This window comes from Erithacus rubecula, assembly GCF_903797595.1.
Source record: "Erithacus rubecula genome assembly, chromosome: 5".
Lineage (NCBI taxonomy): Eukaryota > Metazoa > Chordata > Aves > Passeriformes > Muscicapidae > Erithacus > Erithacus rubecula.
This window is the reverse complement of record NC_136687.1, coordinates 38011895-38034186: the sequence shown is the minus strand read 5'-3', so window position 1 is coordinate 38034186 and position 22292 is coordinate 38011895. Positions and strand designations below refer to the sequence as shown.

At 34.5% G+C, this 22292-nt stretch overlaps 1 protein-coding gene across 2 annotated transcripts in view; it reads right to left on the bottom strand.

The window, feature by feature from the left end:
• Window positions 1–7066: 7066 nt before the first annotated feature.
• FSTL5 (follistatin like 5) overlaps window positions 7067–22292 on the bottom strand; it is a 283314-nt gene continuing 268088 nt past the window's right edge. For both annotated transcript variants that reach the window (XM_079306656.1, XM_079306657.1), the window contains one exon: window positions 7067–8846. In XM_079306656.1, coding sequence (XP_079162782.1) covers window positions 8144–8846 — 703 coding nt within the window. In that variant the 3' untranslated portion in view covers window positions 7067–8143. The remainder of the gene's footprint in view (window positions 8847–22292) is intronic.

The window sequence follows — 22292 nt, the reverse complement described above, 5'->3', positions numbered from 1 at the left end:
GGGTCACAATTTAAAACAAAGAGTGTCTTGAGCACAAGAAGACATGACTGGCAATACAACACTATCTAAACACCAGAGCTGTTGAATTTCAGCCATGTAGTTCACTTGTATAAACTAAAACTTTGAAAAATGCTTAAGAATTACTGAAGCTTAGAATAAAAAGAGGAAAATACTTAAGAATTACTGAAGCTTAGAATAAAAAGAGGAAAAGAGTTTTCTATTTTCCTGCTTTCTATTATATGCCTATGTGTCAGGACAAAAGAGGTTTTTGAAGAAAGGAAGAATGATTTGGATTTATATTGATATGAAAAGATTGGAGTGGGAATACAGTGCGCTTGATTCTCCAAGAGTTTGTAATGGAAGTATATTTGGAGAAGCAATGGATAAATTTAATTCTTTATTTTCACGTTACTAAATTATCATCTCTCTGTACAGTGTGTAAACCATGATGAATCTCAGTGAATAAAAATCTACAATCAGTAACTTAATCTCTATATAAAATGGGGTCTAGTAGATCTTAAAAATAGGTTTTCTAGTAAAAAATCAACAACAACAAAAAAAAAAAGAAATTGCAGAATTATAGTATTAACAAAAGGCTTAAAGCAAAATCACATTTTTTGAACTGAGAGTATTTAGTCTGTGGCATACTTAAAATGTTTGGGAAATCAGAAGAATATTCTGTGGAACACCAGGTGGTGTATTAGACATTCTCATGTATGTGTGACAGTCAAATAAGCCCTTCAGTTTTTAAGATAAAGGTCATCAGATATTAGGGTTTTCTTGATGAAGGGCTACATTTATGTACAAATACATTTTTTCTCCATCATGGCAAATAGTTAACTAGCAGTTCTTCCCCTCCTTGGAACATCATAGCTTTACTGTGTCCCATGCACACTTATTTACATCAATAAACAAAATGAGAGCAAGCATGAAAAATGGGAACACACAATTATTTCTGCTCTTAGCACAAATGATTTCTGTTAAAGAACAACTGATTATGGATCCCAAAATCAGTATTAAAAGTGATGATGAGAAATGAAATAATTACTCAAGCAACATTCTAACTTCTCCAATCTCAGCCCAAGATAGCAGTGCCATGGCATTGACTGGCTAGACCCCATGTTTTAGAGAGTTGTGTGTAAAATTTCTTTTGAAATCTGGAACCAAGGCTTGTCTTCATCATGTTCTGAGCCAAAATCCACTGAAGATTCCTGTACTAAATTGAAGATAATGTTCCACCTGCTTGGTCCTAGCCACAAATTGCACTGACCAACTTCCACTACTCTGTCTCCCCATACCTGTTGGCACAACTGGCACGTGAAAGCAGGAGGTAAACATAACATGAAACATAAGAATCTTTTATCCCTTTTTCATGGTTCTCCTCCTTAATGCACACAAAGTGCTGCTGCTAGGGGGCACAGAGACTAGCTCTACAACAATACTCATTCTCCTACACAGTCAAAAAGAGCAAAAACCCCTCTTCAGTGAAGTAAAATAAATGTCTTCTATTTGGTTTTTAAAAACAGTCAGAGGGAGGAAAATCTCTCTTTATCACAAGACTGAGGCATCAAGGTTATCCAAGGTAAATAGAGTTTAGCAAAAGAGGTAAAGTAAAAGCAATATTTTGTCAAAATGTAATATGATTTAAGATGAAAATGATGAATCATTTTAGCCAAAATTGATTTGAGCATCAAATACAATTGTAAAGGTCATCCTGATCCCGTGGGAAAGAGGCTCACTCCCATAGTTAAATGTTGCATTTAAACTTAAAAGGTAAAAGAGAACAACATATCAATGCCAGTAGAACCAGTGAAATTATTGTTTCTCTGTACTTGGCACTGGCGAGGTCTCACCTCGAACACTGTTTCCAGTTCTTGGCCCCGAACTTCAAGAAAGTCTTGGAGGTGCTGGAACATGCCAAGCACTGGTTTGTGGAGGGTCTAGGGACTAAGTCCTAGAAGGAGCAGTTGAGGGAGCTGGGGTTGTTAAATCAGGAAAAAATGAGGTTCAGGGGTAACCTTCACTCTCAACAGGTGCCTGAGAGTGTAGCCAGGTGGGGGCCAGCCTCTTTTCCCAGACAACCAGTGACAGGACAAGAGGAAACAGCCTTGAACTGCACTAGGGGCTTCAGGTTGGACATTAGAAAAGATTTCTTCTCTGAAAGTTAAACATTGGAATGGGCTGCTCGTGGAAGTGATGGACTCTGCATTTTTGGAAGTGTCAAGAAAGAACTGAACACAGCACTCAGTGCTCTATGATCCTCTTGACATGGTTGTGTTCAGTCAAAATTTGGACTCGATCTTGAAGGTCTTTTTCCACCTTACTGATTCTATGATTCTATGGTTCTAATTTAGTATGAATGCCAATCAAGATGTTCACTTAACTGGAAATTCAAAGGACCCAGGAGCCCCCATGGTGGAGGAGAGGATGTGGAAGTCCGGCCTGAACATCGTTAATCTATGTCATTCTGCTCTTAGAGTATATAGAGAAAGTTTATTTTGAAAGAGCATCCAAATAATTTCATAAATATATCTCCTTACTCAATCTTTACAGTCAACATAGAGAAAATGGATATTTATTTACAATTTTAATTAGGACACTTAAAAACTAATTTTTATCTCCATAACTTGGAGACTTAGCTCCTCTCCCCATCTCATTTATGCAATAATTTTTCCTTACACTGTTGCTTTTACTTCTTCACAGTATTTGCTTCAGCATTAGCAATGATTTAGCACAGGTCTACTGAGATGGGGTCAGGGGTGGGGGAGGAAATCTTCCAGGAAGTTACTAGGGTATGGTGAATTGTGCTTTGCTTTTTTCTTGAATGTTATACAAGGAGAGTACTGAAAAATATTACATTGTTTTTTGCCATAGGTTTAATGACAATTAAAAGGAAAGCATATACCTATGTTTTGATTGCTAGAGAAAAATATAAAAAGAAGCATTGTAAATTGAGAGAATTGTAAATCGTCCATCCTTTTGTAAAGGACACATACCTTGAAAAGATTAAAAATAAGAACATTAACATCGTGACTAATAACAGGAAGCTGTTTCTTTCATCTATTAGATTAAAAGCAGAACAAGTTTAATATTCATAAGTTAAAAGAAGCAATCTGTCATGCATTAGTTCTAAATAGAAAAAAGCAATTTAAGTATCTTTCAGTCTTTTATCAGTAACTGAATTTGTCATACTTTGTGAAAGATAGCTCACTGAAGACAGTTTAAAATAATTTTTTAAGTAGTGGCACACCAACAGTGCATTTAACCCATTAAGAGGTGACAGGCAGGATAGATTCAAGTGAAATACATATTTTTAACTCCTGTTTATGAATTTTTATCACTAGTGTCAATAGATTTTTGACACACAATCTTGTTAGCACTTTCTCTGAAAATGTTGCATTATTTAAACAAAAAAAAAAATCTCTATCCCACTCCCCCCCAAAAACCTAACAAAAAACCCAAACAACAACTCTTCAAATCCAAACCAAAACATCCCAACATAAAACCCTTTTTACAATCTGGAAGTTCAATTACCTGTGCAAAGGAACGAAAACATCTTAGGTGATTATTTCTTAACTCTCAGGTTACAGACCTGTCAGAATCTCTTCCTTCCTCAATATACAAGGAAATAGATCACCACACCTCCTTTGTTGCTATTACTGTGCTCTGCATAATGTGATACTCACTGACTATAAAATAAAATGCTCCTGACATCAGCATAAGTAAGATTTCACCAATTTCCTCAAAATTGAATTATTATTGTAATATCATGAAGCACTTTAAGTGTTGATTTTTTTTTTTTTATTCCAGTATTACATAAAATGGACTGATAGTGTGTGGAGGTAGGAGTTCAACACCCTCTGACTAGGTTATTTTAGGGGTTCCACATTAGGAGGACTTAAAGTTTAATAACAAATTTACTTTATATAATTGTTGTTTCATAGTACTTTGATTTTGTAGAGTATTACAGCAGCACACTGAAGCCATACCAGAAGCACAAAGTAACTTGAAATATGCATTTTAATTACCATGCAAACATAGTTCCAATTGTCAGTCCCTGTATTCACACCATCATGCTGCTGGGTGGGTCAAGTCACCAGAAAGGAGTACAAAGGATGAACCAGGTCAAGCCCATTACTCTGTTCAAAGTTAATTTTAGTAGCTGGACAGTTTTCAAACTTAACCTTAGGCTGAGCCACCCATACACTTTTACCCCCCATGCTGCTCTGGCTGGCTCAGAAGAGTAGTCTCCACTAATTATCTCACTGAAGGCAGTCTATACAACCTGATGACTCACTGGTACAGTTGTGTATCTAAGCCAAAGTTTACTTTTCAGTCCCCCTAAAAAATGCAGTTTTCTTTACAATAATTGGTCGTTCTTGACATTCTTCCCTGAGCTCATTATTTTTGCCCTTCTCCTCCAAGTCTTCCCCCATTGGGGGGGGATTGGTCACAGTGAAGCAATGTCAGTGTGGTGCAAGTGCAAAGGTTCTCAACTGCTGGGCTCCATCTCACATCTCTTTAATTAATGTATGTATGTACAAAATGACTTTTTCCTCTCTCTCACCTCATATGCTCTATTTTGTCACTTTCTTAATTTGGTTGAAATTAGGATTTTTAGCCTAGCCATAGTTATGATGATGTTTTTTCCTCATTTAACAACAGTATTCACAAAAAATTTTATTCACATTTAGGGTCAGTACAGCTAAATAATGCTTAAATATGTCTTTTTTAAAATTCTTATGTGTTCTACATTTTAGTTGCTAACCTTAAAACAAAGTTTTTAGCAGGCTTCTTTAAGAACTGCTTAAGATGAAGACCAGAATGTAAAGGACAAAGTGATGAAAGGTGAGCAGGACTTTGTGTTAGAGTGTTTCTTTTAAAGATATGACCATAGTTATGAAATGAGCTCTCCTGTCTCAAATTATTAAATTAACAGATTATTTTATTCCACTACTGAACCATACTAGAAATGCCTGGAAAAGATTTACTAGAAAATCTGATACTAAGGATACACTTCAGTGGCTATGTTCACATTTGGACACATACCCAGATCTTATCTAGAATGGTTTTCTCAAGTCCTCCTTCCCTTTACCATAGCTATTTTTCAGATACATCAAAAGAAGCACTTATCTCTGCATAACTCATCCTGTGCAAGTTCTATAATCAGTTTAGGATTTCCTGGAACCCAAGAAATGTGTTCCAGATTTCAGATGAGAATATCCTTGTTTTAAAGTGAGATGTTCTGAGCTAAGGATTTCCAGTGACAAAACATATTGATTTTTGAGTTTTGCTTAGCCCATACTTTAGCCCAACAGTAACACTTGCAGGTTTTACATTAAACTCAATCAGAAACAAACAACTAAAGCAAAATAAGTCTCCATCCCCAAGTTGTGATGATAAAATCACAAGACAACTGAGGTTTGAAGGCCCCTTGGCAGGTCTCTAGTCTGATACTCTAGAGTCACAGCCAGTTCCACTAAAAGTCAGATGGGCATAATCCAGACAGGTATTAAAATCCACCCAGGATGGAGATTGCATTGTCTCTCTAAGCAACCTGCTTCCATGCCTGACTGGCATCACAGCTTTTCCATATACCCAGCCTGAAACTCTTTATTTAATTTATGCTGCTGTCTTGTCCTCCTGCTATGCACAGCTGTGAAGAATCTAACTCTGTCTTTTTTGTAAGCTCTCATGGGTACTGGCAGGCTGCTATAAGGCATCCCTGGAGAGGTTGCCTCTGGGATGAAAAAGCCCCCTTACATCAGCTTTCCTCAAAGAGCTGCTGGCAAAAATGGAAACAGGTTCCAGCTCTTCCCCTCATTCAGATTAAAGCTTTCAGTCAGGCCATCTGTATTTGAGAAAGCTGAACTTCAACTGTAAGAGCTCTGAAAGCAACCATGGTGATTCAATATTTGTTTAACTTCACTGAAAAAACAACGGTGAAAAGTTGTGATCATTATTTACACACACAGCCTGGACAATATTGTCAAAAAAGTAGAATTATTGAAGGCAAATAATAATAATCACATCACTCAGCCTTCTGGTCATGTCTCTCTTGCAGCAGACCAGGATGTAGTTGGATTTCTGGGTTGCAAGTTGACACTGCTGAGTCATATTAAACTTTTCATCCACTAACACTGCCAAGGCTTTCTCCCCAAGGCTTGCCTCAATCCATTCTCCACTCAGCCTGTGCTTGTGCTTTAGATGTGCTAGTAGGTGAGATAGTGTTATGAGTTTTCCTTTGTAGCAGCCAAAGGAAACTTTTTCACTTACTTATGCTTTTCTAAAAATTTTCTTTCCTCACCACAGAGCATTTTGCATATATATTAATACATGTATTTTCATACATCTATTAAAAATAATAGGTGCTTTTAAATAGTCAGTTTTACCTGCCAGCTCAGTGCACTGATTGGATGATTCACCAAAGTCAGTACTGTTTAAAATTTATGGGGTTTATTCTCCTTTTGTCAAGCATTTTCTACATACAGAACATTCACGTGGTATAAATTACAGAACAAAAACTGCATCAAACAGACTACTGCAATTGAGTAACAGACAGTTTGCACGACTATTGTTTGTTCACAATGGAGAGGAGTTCTTAAAAAGGAAAATAGATTCAGCAGCTAGAAATGTAAGCAAATTTTTATCTCAGTTAAAGCTACTTACCAGGAGGTTTGCTCAAGCTAAAGAGAGATCTACTGTACCACACAGGGCAGAATGTTCAATGCACACAAGATTACAATGCTAGAAAATTCCAGATTTAGAAGCAATTTTACACAATCTAAATTGCAGTAAAACTTTGTTTAAAAAAAGATATTTTATTCTGATTGCCTTCAGTAAATGGAGGTCAGTTTAACAGCTTACAAGCATTCTTTAGCAAAAACATAATAAAAATAAAAATACTCTCAAACTTCTAAATCATTGCTTTGAGTCTGGATAGATGTTCACTGCTGGCTTTCTATCAACTTGTTATTATACTTCTGGGAATCTTATTTTTCCCATTTACATGTTTAACCAGTGTTATATTAGAATACTAAGTAAACAAACTATAAAAAATACAAAGTTTTTGTTGGTTTTTTTATATATTTTGGTTTTTTTTTCACTAATCCAGTTGGATGCAAGGACTAGAAAACATGTTGAGCTAACCAAATGGTTTAACAAATAAGAATCAATGGTACAACAAATAAGCAAAAATGTTATCTACTGGTCGTAGACTTGAGTTCTTTGAACTCTAATTTTCTTAAAATGCATTTTATTTATGTTTAATTAACAGTTTCCTCAATGATATAGGAGAACCTTTGTGATGTCAGGTTTTTAGAATGTGGTATATTCTGAAAGGATGTGCAATGTTTCTCTTCAGTAGACTTGAAACTTTGCTGATGCCACTCTGTGATAGCTGAAAAACCTAACATCTATTTTTTTCTAAAAAAAGGTTAAGCTTCTGTAAGCAGATTTCCCAACTAAGACACCATAAAAATAAACTCCAAAATGCAGTGATCAGAAAACACTGCAAATATAATTTTTCTTTTTATTTTCCTTTCCATGTATGTTGCACAACTTGACACCTAGAATTTGATAGCAAAACTTTCTTTCCAACAACAAGCGATCCTGTAGACACAGTGGGAATAAATTTCATAATTTCTATGTTTGTCTTTCTTGTGAGACTTTCGCTTCAAGGCACAAAAAGATTTAACAACAGATTGAATAGGATATAACATTTCAGCTTAAGGAGTCAAAGGTTGTGTTACAACAGCTCTTGTTTTGTGTCTGAAGCAAAGCAAAATAAAGTTTGAATCATATTTAAGTCTTGCATTTACAAACGCAAAGTATCATATTAAATTTCCCAAAGATTTTTTTGTACCATTTTTTACAGTAATTTATATTTATCATCAATTTCAATATTTAGTTATTTCAATCAACACAATTTGCTGATAATTAATAAGGAGTACCATTATCAAATAGCCATCATTTTAGTCACTTTTATGTGGAAATTGATTCAAATTGTGTACATGTCAAAGAATTAACAGGTATAGAAGGGCCTAACAATTTAAAACTAAAATTGTGTGAATTTGAAGAATGGGGTTATTTAAGTGCAATGTACTGTAAAACTATTAATTCAGTAAATATCTAACACAGATTCTTATGCTTCTCTAACCCAAATTACTGTGTTGCCTTTCTCAACTTCGGTGATTTCACAATTTAACTTATTGAGCCGTCCATCCAGGATAAACAGAGATTCCTTGGAAGGGGTCATGAGATATTGACCAAAAAGGCCACTGTCTCTTATAAGACGATTCTTACTGTTCCAAGGCCAGTCGCCTGCCTTGATGGGCTCCTTCAGACTCTTTACCATCTTCACCTTGCCAGAGGAGAGCTCCATGAAGAGAACATCAGTTTGTGTGCTGGAGCTGCAGTAGACATTGTATTGATGAGCTTCAGTGAAGGACGGCTGAAAAGCTACATCAGATATGTGCAAATTAGTGTGAATGTCAAATGCATCCTGTATTTCTCCTCTCACTGTTATGGACTGGATCCTCATGAGGCCTTTTGCATCATCAATGCTGAGAAGGTAGTGTCCATCTGGGGAGATATGTGGAGTGCCCGTCACGTCTCCATTGTATCCAATCACGGAATCAGTGACGCTATCCACTATCAGCTGTGGTAGGACTGCCCCAGTGGTGTCAGGCTTGCAGCAGATAAAAAGATATCCTCCAAGATGTGTATGAGCCAGTGACTCAGGAATGCAATTATAATCCTTTAAACTAATTGTCTTGATGTACGACATCGTTTCTAGATCAATTTTCTGGAGCATGGGATCTTCCTTATGAAGAATATATCCAAACCTGAAAGGAGAAGCACAAAACCAAAGTCAGAGCTACTGTGTGCATTATATATGGATGGGGAAAAAAGCCATGAACAAAGGAGATAAGTTCATATGCGCAGCGATGTATTGCTATATATCTCAGCTTCAAATGTTTCAGATATTAAGAAGTTTATCATATTTTATTATTAGTGTTCTTGTAATTTAGAATATACTAAAAAATGCCTAAAACCCATTTATCTGATTAATGGGAAAGTTCTTTTTTTCTACTGACATCAAGGAAAAGGTAAACCATTACTTTCAGAATATCTATTCACTTCTAACTTTTACAAAAGCCAGGAAGGAGGAAAAGATTAAGTATCAATAGATACCACGTCCCACATATTTGAATTCAGTTGTTACAGCTCTTCGACTTTCTTGGGAACATCAGCTTAACCCAGTGCTCATTGTTATTCAGATCATTATTTGAATCTTCCTTATTTTGATTCAATAGAAATGAATATCATAAAAGGATTTAGGTTTATGCCTCCTAATTATCCAAACACCATATTTCTTACAATTTAAATTACCCTTTATGCTCTTCCATACATCAAGGAACTTTCACTGAACGTGAATAATATGGTTACATTTTTAAAATCCTAGAGCTGATTGATTTTAACCTTTTAATATAAACTGTATCACTATTCCTTAATGGCAATGTATATGTTCAGACTGCACAATCGATTGACTACACACCTATATGCAGAAAAAGGCACTTCTAAATGTTATGTAAAAGAATATTAGCTTTACTTATCTAAGTAGCTTTCACAACCCTTTTCCCAAACAGCTCCTTTATTTTTGCCCATTTCTTGGCATTTCCCTCTGAATCCTTGATCCTAATAATGAGACTGCATGATGATATATACAGTCTAAAAATACCTTTCACATCCTTTTAATATAAAGCCATATGGCAGTCAGAATATTTTAACAATTGAGTTGACAATGACATAAAAATTTCACACTATACTTGTAATCCCAGCATACGTACTAATCAGTGAACCACCAAAGTAAAAGGCAAAAACGTTTCAGTACATGGTTCAGTCAGATCCTCAGTAAAAGACAGGGTGAATTAAATTAGCACTTTCTACTGAATTGACGTAAGAACACTTTTAATTTTAGCCCCACCTTCCAAAATCCTTTCATACTGTTTCAGTATCATAAAAGCCCAGAATTAAGGAATTATTTTAATTAGAACCTTAGGATTTTATTTGGTCCAAATGCTGCTCAAAGAAGGGGCATGAATCAGATTGTTTGTGATAACAGTTTGAGCTGATTATGAGATCATTTTTGTCTTTGATTATTCAGCCACTTATAAATACATGAATTCAATCATTATGGTTAGAAATGTGCAAGAGAGGTTTTTTTGGAAGTTATGTCTGGATAACTTACTTAAGATAACATTACTTTTCTATTCATGAAGTGTGTTGCTCTGTCATAGAAGAAGATTAGGATCATCATCAGAATTTGATTTTTAGGGTTTTTTTCACCACATAATATCTGTTTCTTAATCTTTTTGGGTAGCCATAAAGTCATTGATTCCTGGTTCCATTATTAATTAGAAAGCATTTTGCAGCTATAAGAAACAGATTTATGCTGCATTTTGTACAGAATCATCCTGTAATAGAAAAGGCTAAATAGCTAACAAGACTGACATTTCACATATCTCCATGTTTAATAACCAATGTTAGACACATGAGCAGTGGTTGCAAAAGAATTGGCTTATTGATTGCTTATTGATGGCATTTTTACATAACAATGTAAAGCAACAGTCAGTGGACTATACATGAGTGCTCACAAGAAGATAAAGGGAAAATACTTAATTTTAAGGTAAATATTATGAGAGGTACTGAATAACTTAATTTTAAGACACTATAATATTATTTAATGTATTTTAATAAAAGTACACAGTGCAGAGTTTTTACTTTAACTACTTTTGACCTCAATTTCAGTTGCAAACTCACAGTAAAGTTTTTGCTTTTGAGACTGGCAAGATGACCTTGGGTTAAAAACATTATTTTTCTGTTCCAGCATACGAATATATAGTCATAAGAAAAATCAGGAAATCTTTTTTAATAGTGAAAGAAAAGGCTCTCACTGAATTGTTTTTAGCATACATAGGTACTAAACCACAGACTTATATCCAAATGAAATTTTCCAATATACATAAACATATACCAAATACTTACTGAGATTTTGAAAATACAACAGTCATCATCTACATGATTAAATGTATACATGTTTTTTCAAATTTGGCCTGTTATTTTCACAAACGGTATTAAACATAGTAATAAATTCTCTTCTGCAAAAAAAATCAGTTATTTAACATTTTAATATATTTGATATATTTTATTCCATGTATGTGTCCATCCTATTTCATGGTACCTTTATTTAATTCAGGAAAAATATTTAAAATTTTACTTTATGTTTTAAATTGCATTTTAGTTTGTATCCTGTGCATGAGAGAAAACACAAGCTGGTCAAAACCTAAAAAAATTTAAAAATCTAAATAAATAAATACATTTTAAACTGGTCAAAACCTAAAGCAATTATTTTTTTCATTTATCATATATCAAGAGAAGATATATGATAAAACAAGAAGAAATCTTTGTGCTGTTTGACAATTTTTTTTTTTCCTAAAGATTATTCCAGGTCATAAAAATTAACTTTTTTAAAAGTAAAATACAAATGCAAAACAAGATTAATATCAATTACCTAAATCAGCAAATCTTACTTGCTGATTTAAATTGTGATTAAAATTAAGGATTTAAATCAATTTGAGTCAAAGAAATGTCTTGCTTATGAGTATTTGATTAAGCAGTGTTAATGATCAATTTATGCGACACGTTTGCATTCAAATGTTATTGATTTCAAGAGGAATATGTAAGTTATTAATCCTTGCTTCTCAAATATTATTCCCAGAATATATGTTTTTGAACCACAGGTACACTTATGTGTACTTTGGTTACATAAACTCTTTGACTACCAAACCTGAATGAGTTTTCTAAAGTTAAAGTCTTGTCTACCTTCCCTAGAGGTAACATCAACTGAACGTGGGAAAGACTCACGTTTGACATCAAGAATTCCCCATAGAGGACACTGCCATTGGTTTGTGCTCCAGCTTCTCATTACCTGGTGGCACCTTCTCTCAGACAAATCCCCTAAACTCTGCCAGTCAAAATGTTTACATCAGCTTTCACCAATGCATTTCATTAAGGTAAATTTAGCTACTGTGGAATAATTAAAAGACTTCAAATGTTTTTTGTTGCCTGGTTAGTTTGAATGAAATATCTCAGGAGCCTTGGAAGAATGTTGACATAAACATTTGTGCTGGCATAGACAGATTTAATAAAAATTACATTTGTCCACAAAAAGGTACTGCAGATCTCCGGAGTTGGTCAGCAAACACATTTTGAAACAAATCATCTGATAACATAAGAATACTAGGTTTTTTTTTAATAACTTTATATCGATCTCTTTGTAATATTTAGTTCACAATTCAAAAAGCCACAAGTAAAAACCTTACTGTATCTTGGACAGACAGTTCCTGTGATATAAACAGTGGCTTCAGCTTTAGTAATTGAGTTTTACTGAAAACTACAGAAAATGGCTTCAACATTTTACCCACTTTATCTGATGCAGTATTTTTATTGCACTTGGGAGATCTACTGTCCCTTGCTCTGGAGCTATTAAGAAACATGATTTTATATGCTAGAGCAGCTAACCATGTATATTCTGATAATCAGTTGTACCTGAATGCCAGTTTAATGCATTTTTTTCAGTGATCATTTATTTTCAACTTAAAATTATTTACAGCTATCCATGCTATTCATTGCATTCTATTTACTTCTGAATTGGAAACAAAGATTTGTGAGATATGCTCTTTCCTTCCTTAAAGTATTGACTTCTCTAGCCCTTATAAAATATAATTCCACTTTTTTGTAACATTAACATGAAAAAGACTTTTTGCTTTATAATGTTTTCTAGTTCAAACTTTAAAAAATCACTGATTTAGACACAGATGTAAAGTCAGCCTCCAGGCTAACTGTGTTAATGTTTCTGGAGCTGAAAACACTGAGAAATCAGGTAGTGAGCAGAAAAACACATAGAACATGCATAGCTGTTTTTAGTTACTGATTTCAAGGCTCTGTACAGATATTACAGATTATTAAGAAAGCTGAATGACCGGCCTAAGGCAACATTGTGATCCATTGGCATGGTCTAGGTGAAAATGCACATTATATAAGGACCAGATGTGAGAAAGTACATACAACAAATATATATAATTTTGAATAAGAATACACAAAATCACTCAGTCAAAATAATGGTTTTGATCACTAAAAATAGATAGAACTTTGGACCTGGCTGGGAGAGAAGTTGGTAAAATTTAATAAAGGATCTACTCTTCCCAAAAATGTGAGTATGGCTGCCGAAAGTAATTTATTAGAAGTAATAGGATTTTATCAATACTACTGTTTAAACAATTCTTTCTTGGCTGTCATACTGCCTGCAACACTTCAGTGCTCCAATTAAAATTCAGTAAAGCTAGACTGGGATGTAAATACCCTAACAGCCCAACAATACAGATAAAAAGAGAGGGGGAATAATTTAAAGCTGCCAGTCTTCTTGGGTGTAAAAGGATTTGGCAAGCTGTGTGTATGATATGTTTGTCTGCCTGTCTCAGTGAGAGCTGTGTGGCTGGAGTTTTGAGAAGCTGAACAAATCAAGAGAGGTCTGTTTCTGTGCCTGTGAGGTTTGTGAGGCTGATTCATAGTCTCTGAGAATTGCTAGGCAGAGGCATAAGGATGGAAAAAGTAATGAAGTTCTGGAGGGAAGGTACAGAAGGGAAAAGGGGAAATGAACTGATAAGAAAAGCTAAGAATTTCATGTCTGGTATAGTTTAAAAAAATACAAATCCAATAGGAAAAAAAAATAAACCAACAACCAAAAAACAAAAAACAAAGAATAAGAAAATATATTTTTGTTACCTAAGATGAGAAAGTACTTTCCAAGCCACTGGCAACTGAGAAAGGTGATAAACAGGTTTTTTTAATAGGGACACATATCTATCAGGTTAGAGAATTTGTTCCTAATAACTTTGAAAGAGTTGACTAGCTCTTAGCATTTTAATAAATCTTAAAATAACAGGAAAATTTTGAAAGTCTGAAAAAAAAAGATTGTTGAAATATTCATAAGACAAAGTCAGGTATCCCATCTAAGCTGAAGAGCTTGATGCATATCTAAGGGAAATAATAAAATAGGTGATATGAGAATGAATTACAGAAAATCGTGAATATAACACAGCATGGGTTTATGAAAAAAATGAACTTTGTCAGACAAACCTAATTTAATTTTTTTATTAGAAAACTTTCTGAAGGTAAGTGAACATTTGGAGGGCATAGCTTTCTTGGAATAAAAACTCCTACCTGAAGGAAATCTGTAATAAAATGTAGTTTCCATTGCAGAATCATCATTTTACAGGAAACTTCTTGGTACAAAAGCTGATACTTCACAAAATTTTCACAGATGGTTTGGATGTAAATGTCTATGAATATCCATAACACTAAGGTAATCAATTAAGACAGCATAATCATAATAGTCAGCTGCTCATTCAAGCAAAATGTCTTCAAAGTTAGCAAAGTGTAAAGTTGAGCAACTTCATGTGTGAATGGGGAATGTAGGATATGAAGACAGAACAGTATCCTAAAAAAGCAATGGCTATAAAAAGATTTACTGATCATAGCAGACATGCAAGTCAATATGAAATCTGAGTCTAATGAGTTAAAAACAAAATCAAGACCCAAAAGCCTATCTAAAGTCCTTAAAGTTATTTCATGAGAGGTGAGTGAGAATCATGCAACACACTCATACCTGTATTCTACATCAAGGAAAGTACACCAAGAATACTTTATGATTTTTTTTCCCTCATTTTTGCCCTTCTAAAAAGGAATAAAAAATTAGGCGAAAGGAAAAAACAAAATTATTTGAGGAATGGAGATAATGGTTTTATGCAAGAGTCTGAGTCCTATGTAAAAATGTTTGCATACTGAAATCAGACAACTCTGAATTAGGAATTGGTAATTTTTCCTAACAATAAGGACAATATACCATTGCAAGCAACTACCAGAGACATTATGAATTTTTCCTGAATTTTCCAAGTAAAGATTATACTATCTACTTGAAAAAATAGATGTAGTTTCAAAAATATCAGATTAATTATCTGAATTGCTCAATGACTATTTGAAATGTTTAAAACTTAAAGTATATGCAGAAGTCAGAGAAAATGTTCTCCTGGCCTCTTCTAGCTGATGGATTTATGAAACACCATTTCTTGGGTTTTGTTCATGTAATTAAAATTGCATAGGTACAGTAGATTTTAATCTTATACTACTCATTAATTTGATAGTGGGATATTAACCATCATAAAATCATAGAATCATCAAGGTTGGAAAAAGCCTTTACGATCATACAGTCCCACCATTCCCCCAGGACTATCCCTGTAACCCCTAAGACTCTAAACCATATCACCATATCATGCAGACACCTCTTGAACACCTCCAGGGGTGGTGACTCCACCACCTCCCAGGGCAGCTTATTCCAACACCTGAAAAAAGCAACCAAGAATTTCAAATCTCATTAAATGACTGTGATTTGATACAATCCTTTAGCTCACAGACACACACACACACATAGGTAGAATGCAGAGGAATCTGCCTTTCTGCAGGCCTAAGGTTGAGATGCTACTTTGCCATCCACTGTATAGAAAACAGCTGCTTTGTAAAATTTATCTTACACTGTTTCTGATCTTAAGTAATTGTGAATTTCACACATGAGTTACTAAGAATTTTACAATTACTTATCTTTCATACACACACATGTATTTTGAAAACAAGCATCTTCCTCCATTGGTCTCTTAATTCAGAAGGCTTATGAATTGCTTGTAATATTAAAATTATGCAAGTACAAAAGCTATATAAGGAGGTGAAAGGTGTTCTAAGGCTGAATGGTCACTCTTTTGAGGTTTATTGATCTAAATGTAGAAGATCATGGTGGATAGGTTGGGGGAATGGTGTTAGACCATGGAGACCTGCTTCAGAACAGTTAACTGTTTACAAACAGCAATGATCAGATGCAAATAACTTTTAGTCCATTGTCCAATAACCAACCAATCTAACCAGCAGATGAATCTGTCATCCCTTTTCTACAGCTCTATGAACCTTCTCAGTATATGAGTGTCAGATTATTAACTGCTTCCATTGCCAGATTGGCTCTCATCTTTTTTATGGGGAGACAAGAGCAACTATAAAAAAAAAAAATAGAACTTACCCAATTTGTGAGAAAAAAGTATTGCAAGTCACCAAGGTGACAGTTTTGGATTGCTCAGTCAAGTAGATTGGGACATGCAAAAAAGCTGTATGTAATAAAATAGGATAAGAAAATGTGGTCCTCCAGTGGTCCTACAGAACCAGCAAAATAGGGACATTGAACAAAATTTATATTAGTGAGACTTCTGTATGAGGTCTCTGCAAACCAAATCTGTAAGTGCATGTGCTGAGCTTTGAAAATCCCAAGATTTCTTTTCCCATTCCAAGTAAATGAAAGCTATTAAATCTGAGTAAAGAAGTCTGCATTACTACTGCATGTTCTATAGAGATGGAATCCAATCCCCAAAATAACCATAAAACTTTCCAAAGCACTTGGCTACCTGAAAGGATTAAAGAATACAGCCATTTATAATTATGTCATGAAATTGTGTCCCTCAGCTCTGTGCATTTAGCCAGGTTTTAATGATTAGGCTATTGGAAAACAGCAAGTGATCATTGAGAATACCTTCACTTTTCTGGAATGTTTTATATAGAGTTGATTGAATATTAAATTCAAAATTTCCTCTCATATAGCTTAGTATGTAAGAGCCTCCCACTGCTCATTAATGTCTGATTAATATTTATGACAATTTCAACTCCTATGTCTCTTCTATGCAGTGAAGTAATTCACAATATCAGCAAAAAAAGGTGTTTCTCGCAGTGCATACTGGAATCACATGTAACTTAAACCTGCCAGTCATGAGAACAAATCTTATAATTTCCAATAATTTATTGTACAGTTAATGCAAGTGGGAACTGTAGCCTGTGGACATATCACTCCCATTGGAGTAAATGCTAGAACTGTGAAATCAGTGATTGTTTCTTTCTTCACTTACTCCATATGAATAAACAGTAAAGATTTTAATCCCAGAATTTCAACATATGATTTTTCATCATATGTTTTGACAAAAATTTAAAATAAATAGGGCTAATTACATTTAGCACTCTACAGCAATTTCAGTAAGAGCAGTATGCTGGATTTGGCTGAGATGGAGTTAATTTTTATCACACCAACCTGCATGGCGCTGTGTTTTAAATTTGCAAACAAGGGTTGATAACTCACCCATGTTTTAGTTATTGTTGAGCACTGCAGGCACAGCACCAAGGCCTTTTCTCTTTTTTACTCTGCCTTTCCTATGAGTAGTCTGCAGGTTTGAAAGAGGTTGGGTGGACACACAGCAGGCTACCCCAGGGATATTCCATGACATGCAATATTATGTTCAACAATAAAACTTCTTCCTAAGTAGGTGTTGCTTCTGCTAATGAGAGCTCAGCTGCTAGCTGGGACAGCTCTCCACAGGGAGTCATTAGTTTTCCATAATGAGCTTCATAGACCTCAGACAAAAGGAAAAAGACATAATTAAAATTTACTTGTTGAAACCAACTCCAAAGAGATGGGAAGAGTATCCTACAATGTGGCAATTGCAAAACACAGTTTTAAAAAATGCAGATCGTATGAATGATTCCCTTACTTTTTTCAATATGAAAAAACGTGTCCATATATTTAAAGTTTCATAATTACAGTGACAAAGTTAATAACACTATAAATTATTAGTTCTGCTTTTGTCTCACCAAATAAATTCAAGACCATCTTTCTAAAGAATTTTTAAAGCACTTTAAAGGTATTCAAAATATGGGATTTTGGTCCAAATTTTATGGACCTATAAGCCTGTCTGTAACACACACATAATAAAAAGAACAGTAAACCCAGGAACTCTGTCATTCTTTCCCCAAAGCAATTATCATAATTACCACTATCTTATCTTCTGAAAAACAATCTGAAGACTCTCATTGCCAAGCTGTCAAAGTAATCCCTATAGCAAATCAGATTATTGCTCTACCAAAACTACTCCTCTCTTTTGCTTTCATTATCAAATGACTCGGAGCAAGGGAAATCTAACAAATCTTTCTTTGGAATAACATACTCACAGGAACTTGCCCATCACTGAGAAGTAGCTTATGACATGAGAAACTAACATGAAATTTATATTTTAAAAGGTATCAATTTTGGAAGCCTTCTAGGTATTATTATTACACATTAAATATCATCAGTTTTTACAAGTATTTTCACATTCTCCTCCTTTTCATACCTAATTTTCAGTTTTTTTATCTGGAAAGTTCCCATCACCTTAAGTTCCATTGTTTGTAAAAGGTAAGAGGGACAAAACAAATTTCCTTTTTCTTATATGCTATACAACTTTCACTTATGAGAAAATGTGAAAATGCAGATTATCATATCACAACAGGACTTACATAGCTGGCTCCCTTTCACTGCTCAAAATATATTATTCAATCACTATCATTTAAGGTGTGGAGGCTTTTAAACCAGAAAAAAACCTGACTCTTTGTTAATGTAGAAAAATGGTTTATTATGGTTTAGAACAAGTAATATCAGTTTTATATAAAATTTCTTTTAAGTTCTTTATCAAATATGTTCAGCCTAAGTAGCATTAATTCTGGCAGAGCTCAAAAAGAGTGTTTTGCTTTTGAGGAATGAACAAAACATCATTTTCATCTCAAATATCTTACTGTTCTTATATATCTGTTATGTCATTGCTCTCTATAGCTATACCAAAAATGCTTTGAGTGTCATTACACCATTTAAAATGTGTGCAACTTCCTCCACTGGATTTTGTGAGTTTGTTCCATAACAATATAGTGGATTTCAACAAATTAATTAGAAAGTGTATTGCAGAAGTATCATTGGTAGAATGTGCTATTTACTAGTAGCTGTAAGTGAACCTAAAAATGAAATCTGTCTGAAATCTTTAGTGACTCACCCAGTTTTGTGGGAGGTTTCCTGGTTACAGGATGTCACATTTATATGCATAATTCTCTATCTTCATTACCGTAGTACCTAAGTCAATTTTTTTCCTATTTTCTAGTACTGAAGATCAGTACTTATTGCCTGAACTTCAGCACTGCCATTTTAATTATGCCATTTTAATATCTCTTTCCATATATGAGAAGGGTTGACATTGTTTACAAAGCAAAATACGTAGCCATTGCACAAGGAGGTTGTTTACCATCAAGCCTTTTCTGAATTCACTTGATACAGTCACAAGGCTAACACTCATCCTGTGAGTTGGCGTATTTCACACGGGCAAGGATTCTGCTATCATTTTGTTATGACTGTTAATAGGTGTGTTGTAAAAGACACTTAAGCATCTGTGGATTCCCCTTCAACCCCTCCTTCTGTCATCTAAATCCTACAGGAGAGAGGGAGGGATAATAGGGGAAAAACCCCACACCAATTCAGTGCTGGAATTTCATGAAATATCACTCTCACATACTGCCAGTCTGCTGAGTTTTAATGGAGGTATGTATTATTTGATATAAAAAGAAATGTTACATAACAAATATGCATACATGCATATGAGTATATAGAACAGGTATAATATCAGCTTGCAGTTGAAATATAGGAAGAAAATCACATACTAGAGCACTCCTCCTTTGACTGTTTTTTCTTCTAAGAAGTGGAAAAGTAAAAATAATTTCTGCCTCATATATTCTGGGCCTCGGTCCTAAGGCTCCAAATACTTTCACTGCTCATCTCTGCACAATCCTGTATCTTCCAAATTTGCCTATAAAGACCCCACTGATCCTCTTTGACATCAAGTGGTAGTATCCTTGAAAGCAATGATTTTCCTTGTCCTCTCAAGAGATAAGCATGCTCTCTCTCTTAGGATTAAATATAAATGTTTTAATTTTCAGCTGGTGAACTGGAGAGTTGAATGCCTACATACCAGTATCAGGTATCATTTAGGACGGCAGTGCTAGATCTCAAGCTACACAGAATTGAGTTCTAGGTGGTTCTGATAAGGATTTCAAGTAATACACTTTGAAATTTTAAAAAAAGTATAGTTTAGATTAAGCACATGTGTAAAATGGGTGTGCTGCCACAATGACCAGTTAAATTTAAGTACTGTATATTCTATAAGCTTTTCATCAGTTTATTAAAAATTGATAGATGAACCAGAAAATAATTTAAAAAAACCCAACCCAAAAATGCTATGTCTTAACTGTATCTCTTCCAGAATACATAAACATATCAATTTGTTTATATTTATACCCTTATTGCTTTGAAATAAACAAGAAAAAATCTATTTTTGCAGGCCTAATCAAGCACAGCTGCTACCCTTCTATTGGATCATATCAGTGGTCAATAAGGAGGTTCAAGAATTGCCATTACAAATGTACAGCATCACCACAACTCCTTAGTGCAAAAACCATTCTCTACAAGGTAGTATCTATGCACAGTTATGTATGAACTGAAAATCTAAGCTTCTATTTTTGCCAGCGGAAATCTGACCATATAGTCAACAGAGTCCAAAATATTTTTAAAAATAACCAGTACCATAGGCCTGTAGGGGGTGAGAAAAACTGTTTATGCACTCCACTGTGTGTGGGGACAAAATCTCCAATAAACAGTGCAGAGGATGGACAGCTTACACCCACAGATACACTGTATTTTCACATCTAAATCTAGGTGCCCACAATCTGAACTTCACACTCACCATAAGCATCCCCTCAGCATGAAAACATAATATCCAAATATAGCCCTATAAAACTTTGAAAGATTTGGACAATTGAAGCTTAAATGACTGACGTTATATCATGATGTGACCAAGAGCTACAATTACATTTGGAATGTGATTGTCTGATTCTCCAAACCATTACAGTAAGTTCAGGTATCATAGAGCAGTAGGGGTTTATTAAAGCTGCCCTTTGTGGTCAGAAATTAAAACTACTGATTTGAGAATAGCTAGCAGTGCTGAAAGTGCCTTCATAGAGTGAAGAATGTTATATAAGTTTCCATGCAATACAGCCCTAAAAACAGTGATGTCTCGCCCAGGATTTTCAGGAATCTCTGAAGAAGATTTTCACTGCTCTCAAAGTGCAGCTTTAACAGAAAATCATCACTTTTCTTTCCACAATAGTACAATTTGCCAGCCATAACAACCAACTTCACTATTTTTTCAAAGCTAGAGAGTCATCAAACAGACAAAGAGAAACTCTTCAGTCTGGCATTCAGTTTGGTGTTAGGGTTCTGTGGAGACCTATGAACTGCATGCAAATCTTATGCATGAATTTTCCAAAAGCGATTTTGTTTATCTGAATATCTTAGTGATCTATGTTTTCATGACACTACTAAAGTACTTGGTATGCTCTGACAGAACTAACACTATGGTTCCTGCAAAATATTGAGATGGAATCCACTTCAGACAATGAATTGACAAACGATAACTAATATTTTTCAAGAATAATAAATATAATGGAATGTGGCTAGTAACCATGCTATACATAATGATTTTAAAAGGTTAGGAAATTTCCTGGTTTATAAAGAATGATTTTTAAAATGTTTCTGTGGTCAGGAAGTATAAAAACTGTGCAAGGGAATGGTACACTGCCTATGCTACACAACTTTTCCCTTTTGAAAGCATGGGTAACAGGAAGAAATTAAAGCTTACTGAGGCACAATTACTTGAACTAACTATAGCAGAGTTAGGTCCAAATTGTCTCACCAATATTACTTTATAATTCTGTGAAAAGTATACTGGGTCATTATGTAGAACACACTAAAGCAAAGGTCAAAAGAGAAAAACAGTATGAAGAAGAAACTCAGTGCAGGACTTAAAGAAGTTCTGTACTAGAAAAGTGTCAGTCATGTGAATTCAGACACTGCTTCTTTAAATTTGTAAGGTCATTTTTTTCCCTCTTCCTTCAGGTAAAGCAACTTACTTCACCTCTTTTATGCACGTATAGACAAGCAAGATGCAAGTGTGGAGCTGCCAATAGATGGCAAATTAACAACCTGAGTTCCTCTATGCTATTTTCTTCTTTTAGAAGAAATATATCTTTTAGAAGAATATATATTGCTTACCATTCCAATTGCAGTCAGTATAAAAAAAGGAAATATGTAGGCATTGTTTAAAAAGACGAAATAGAGAAAATCTTTGGGACTTTCTTCCTAGAAATGAGACTAAATTTAGTTTTTTCATTTCTTTAAAAGAATATATTAAGGTAAAAAAATGTATTCTTTGCTTCAAGAAGATTGACACTATAGA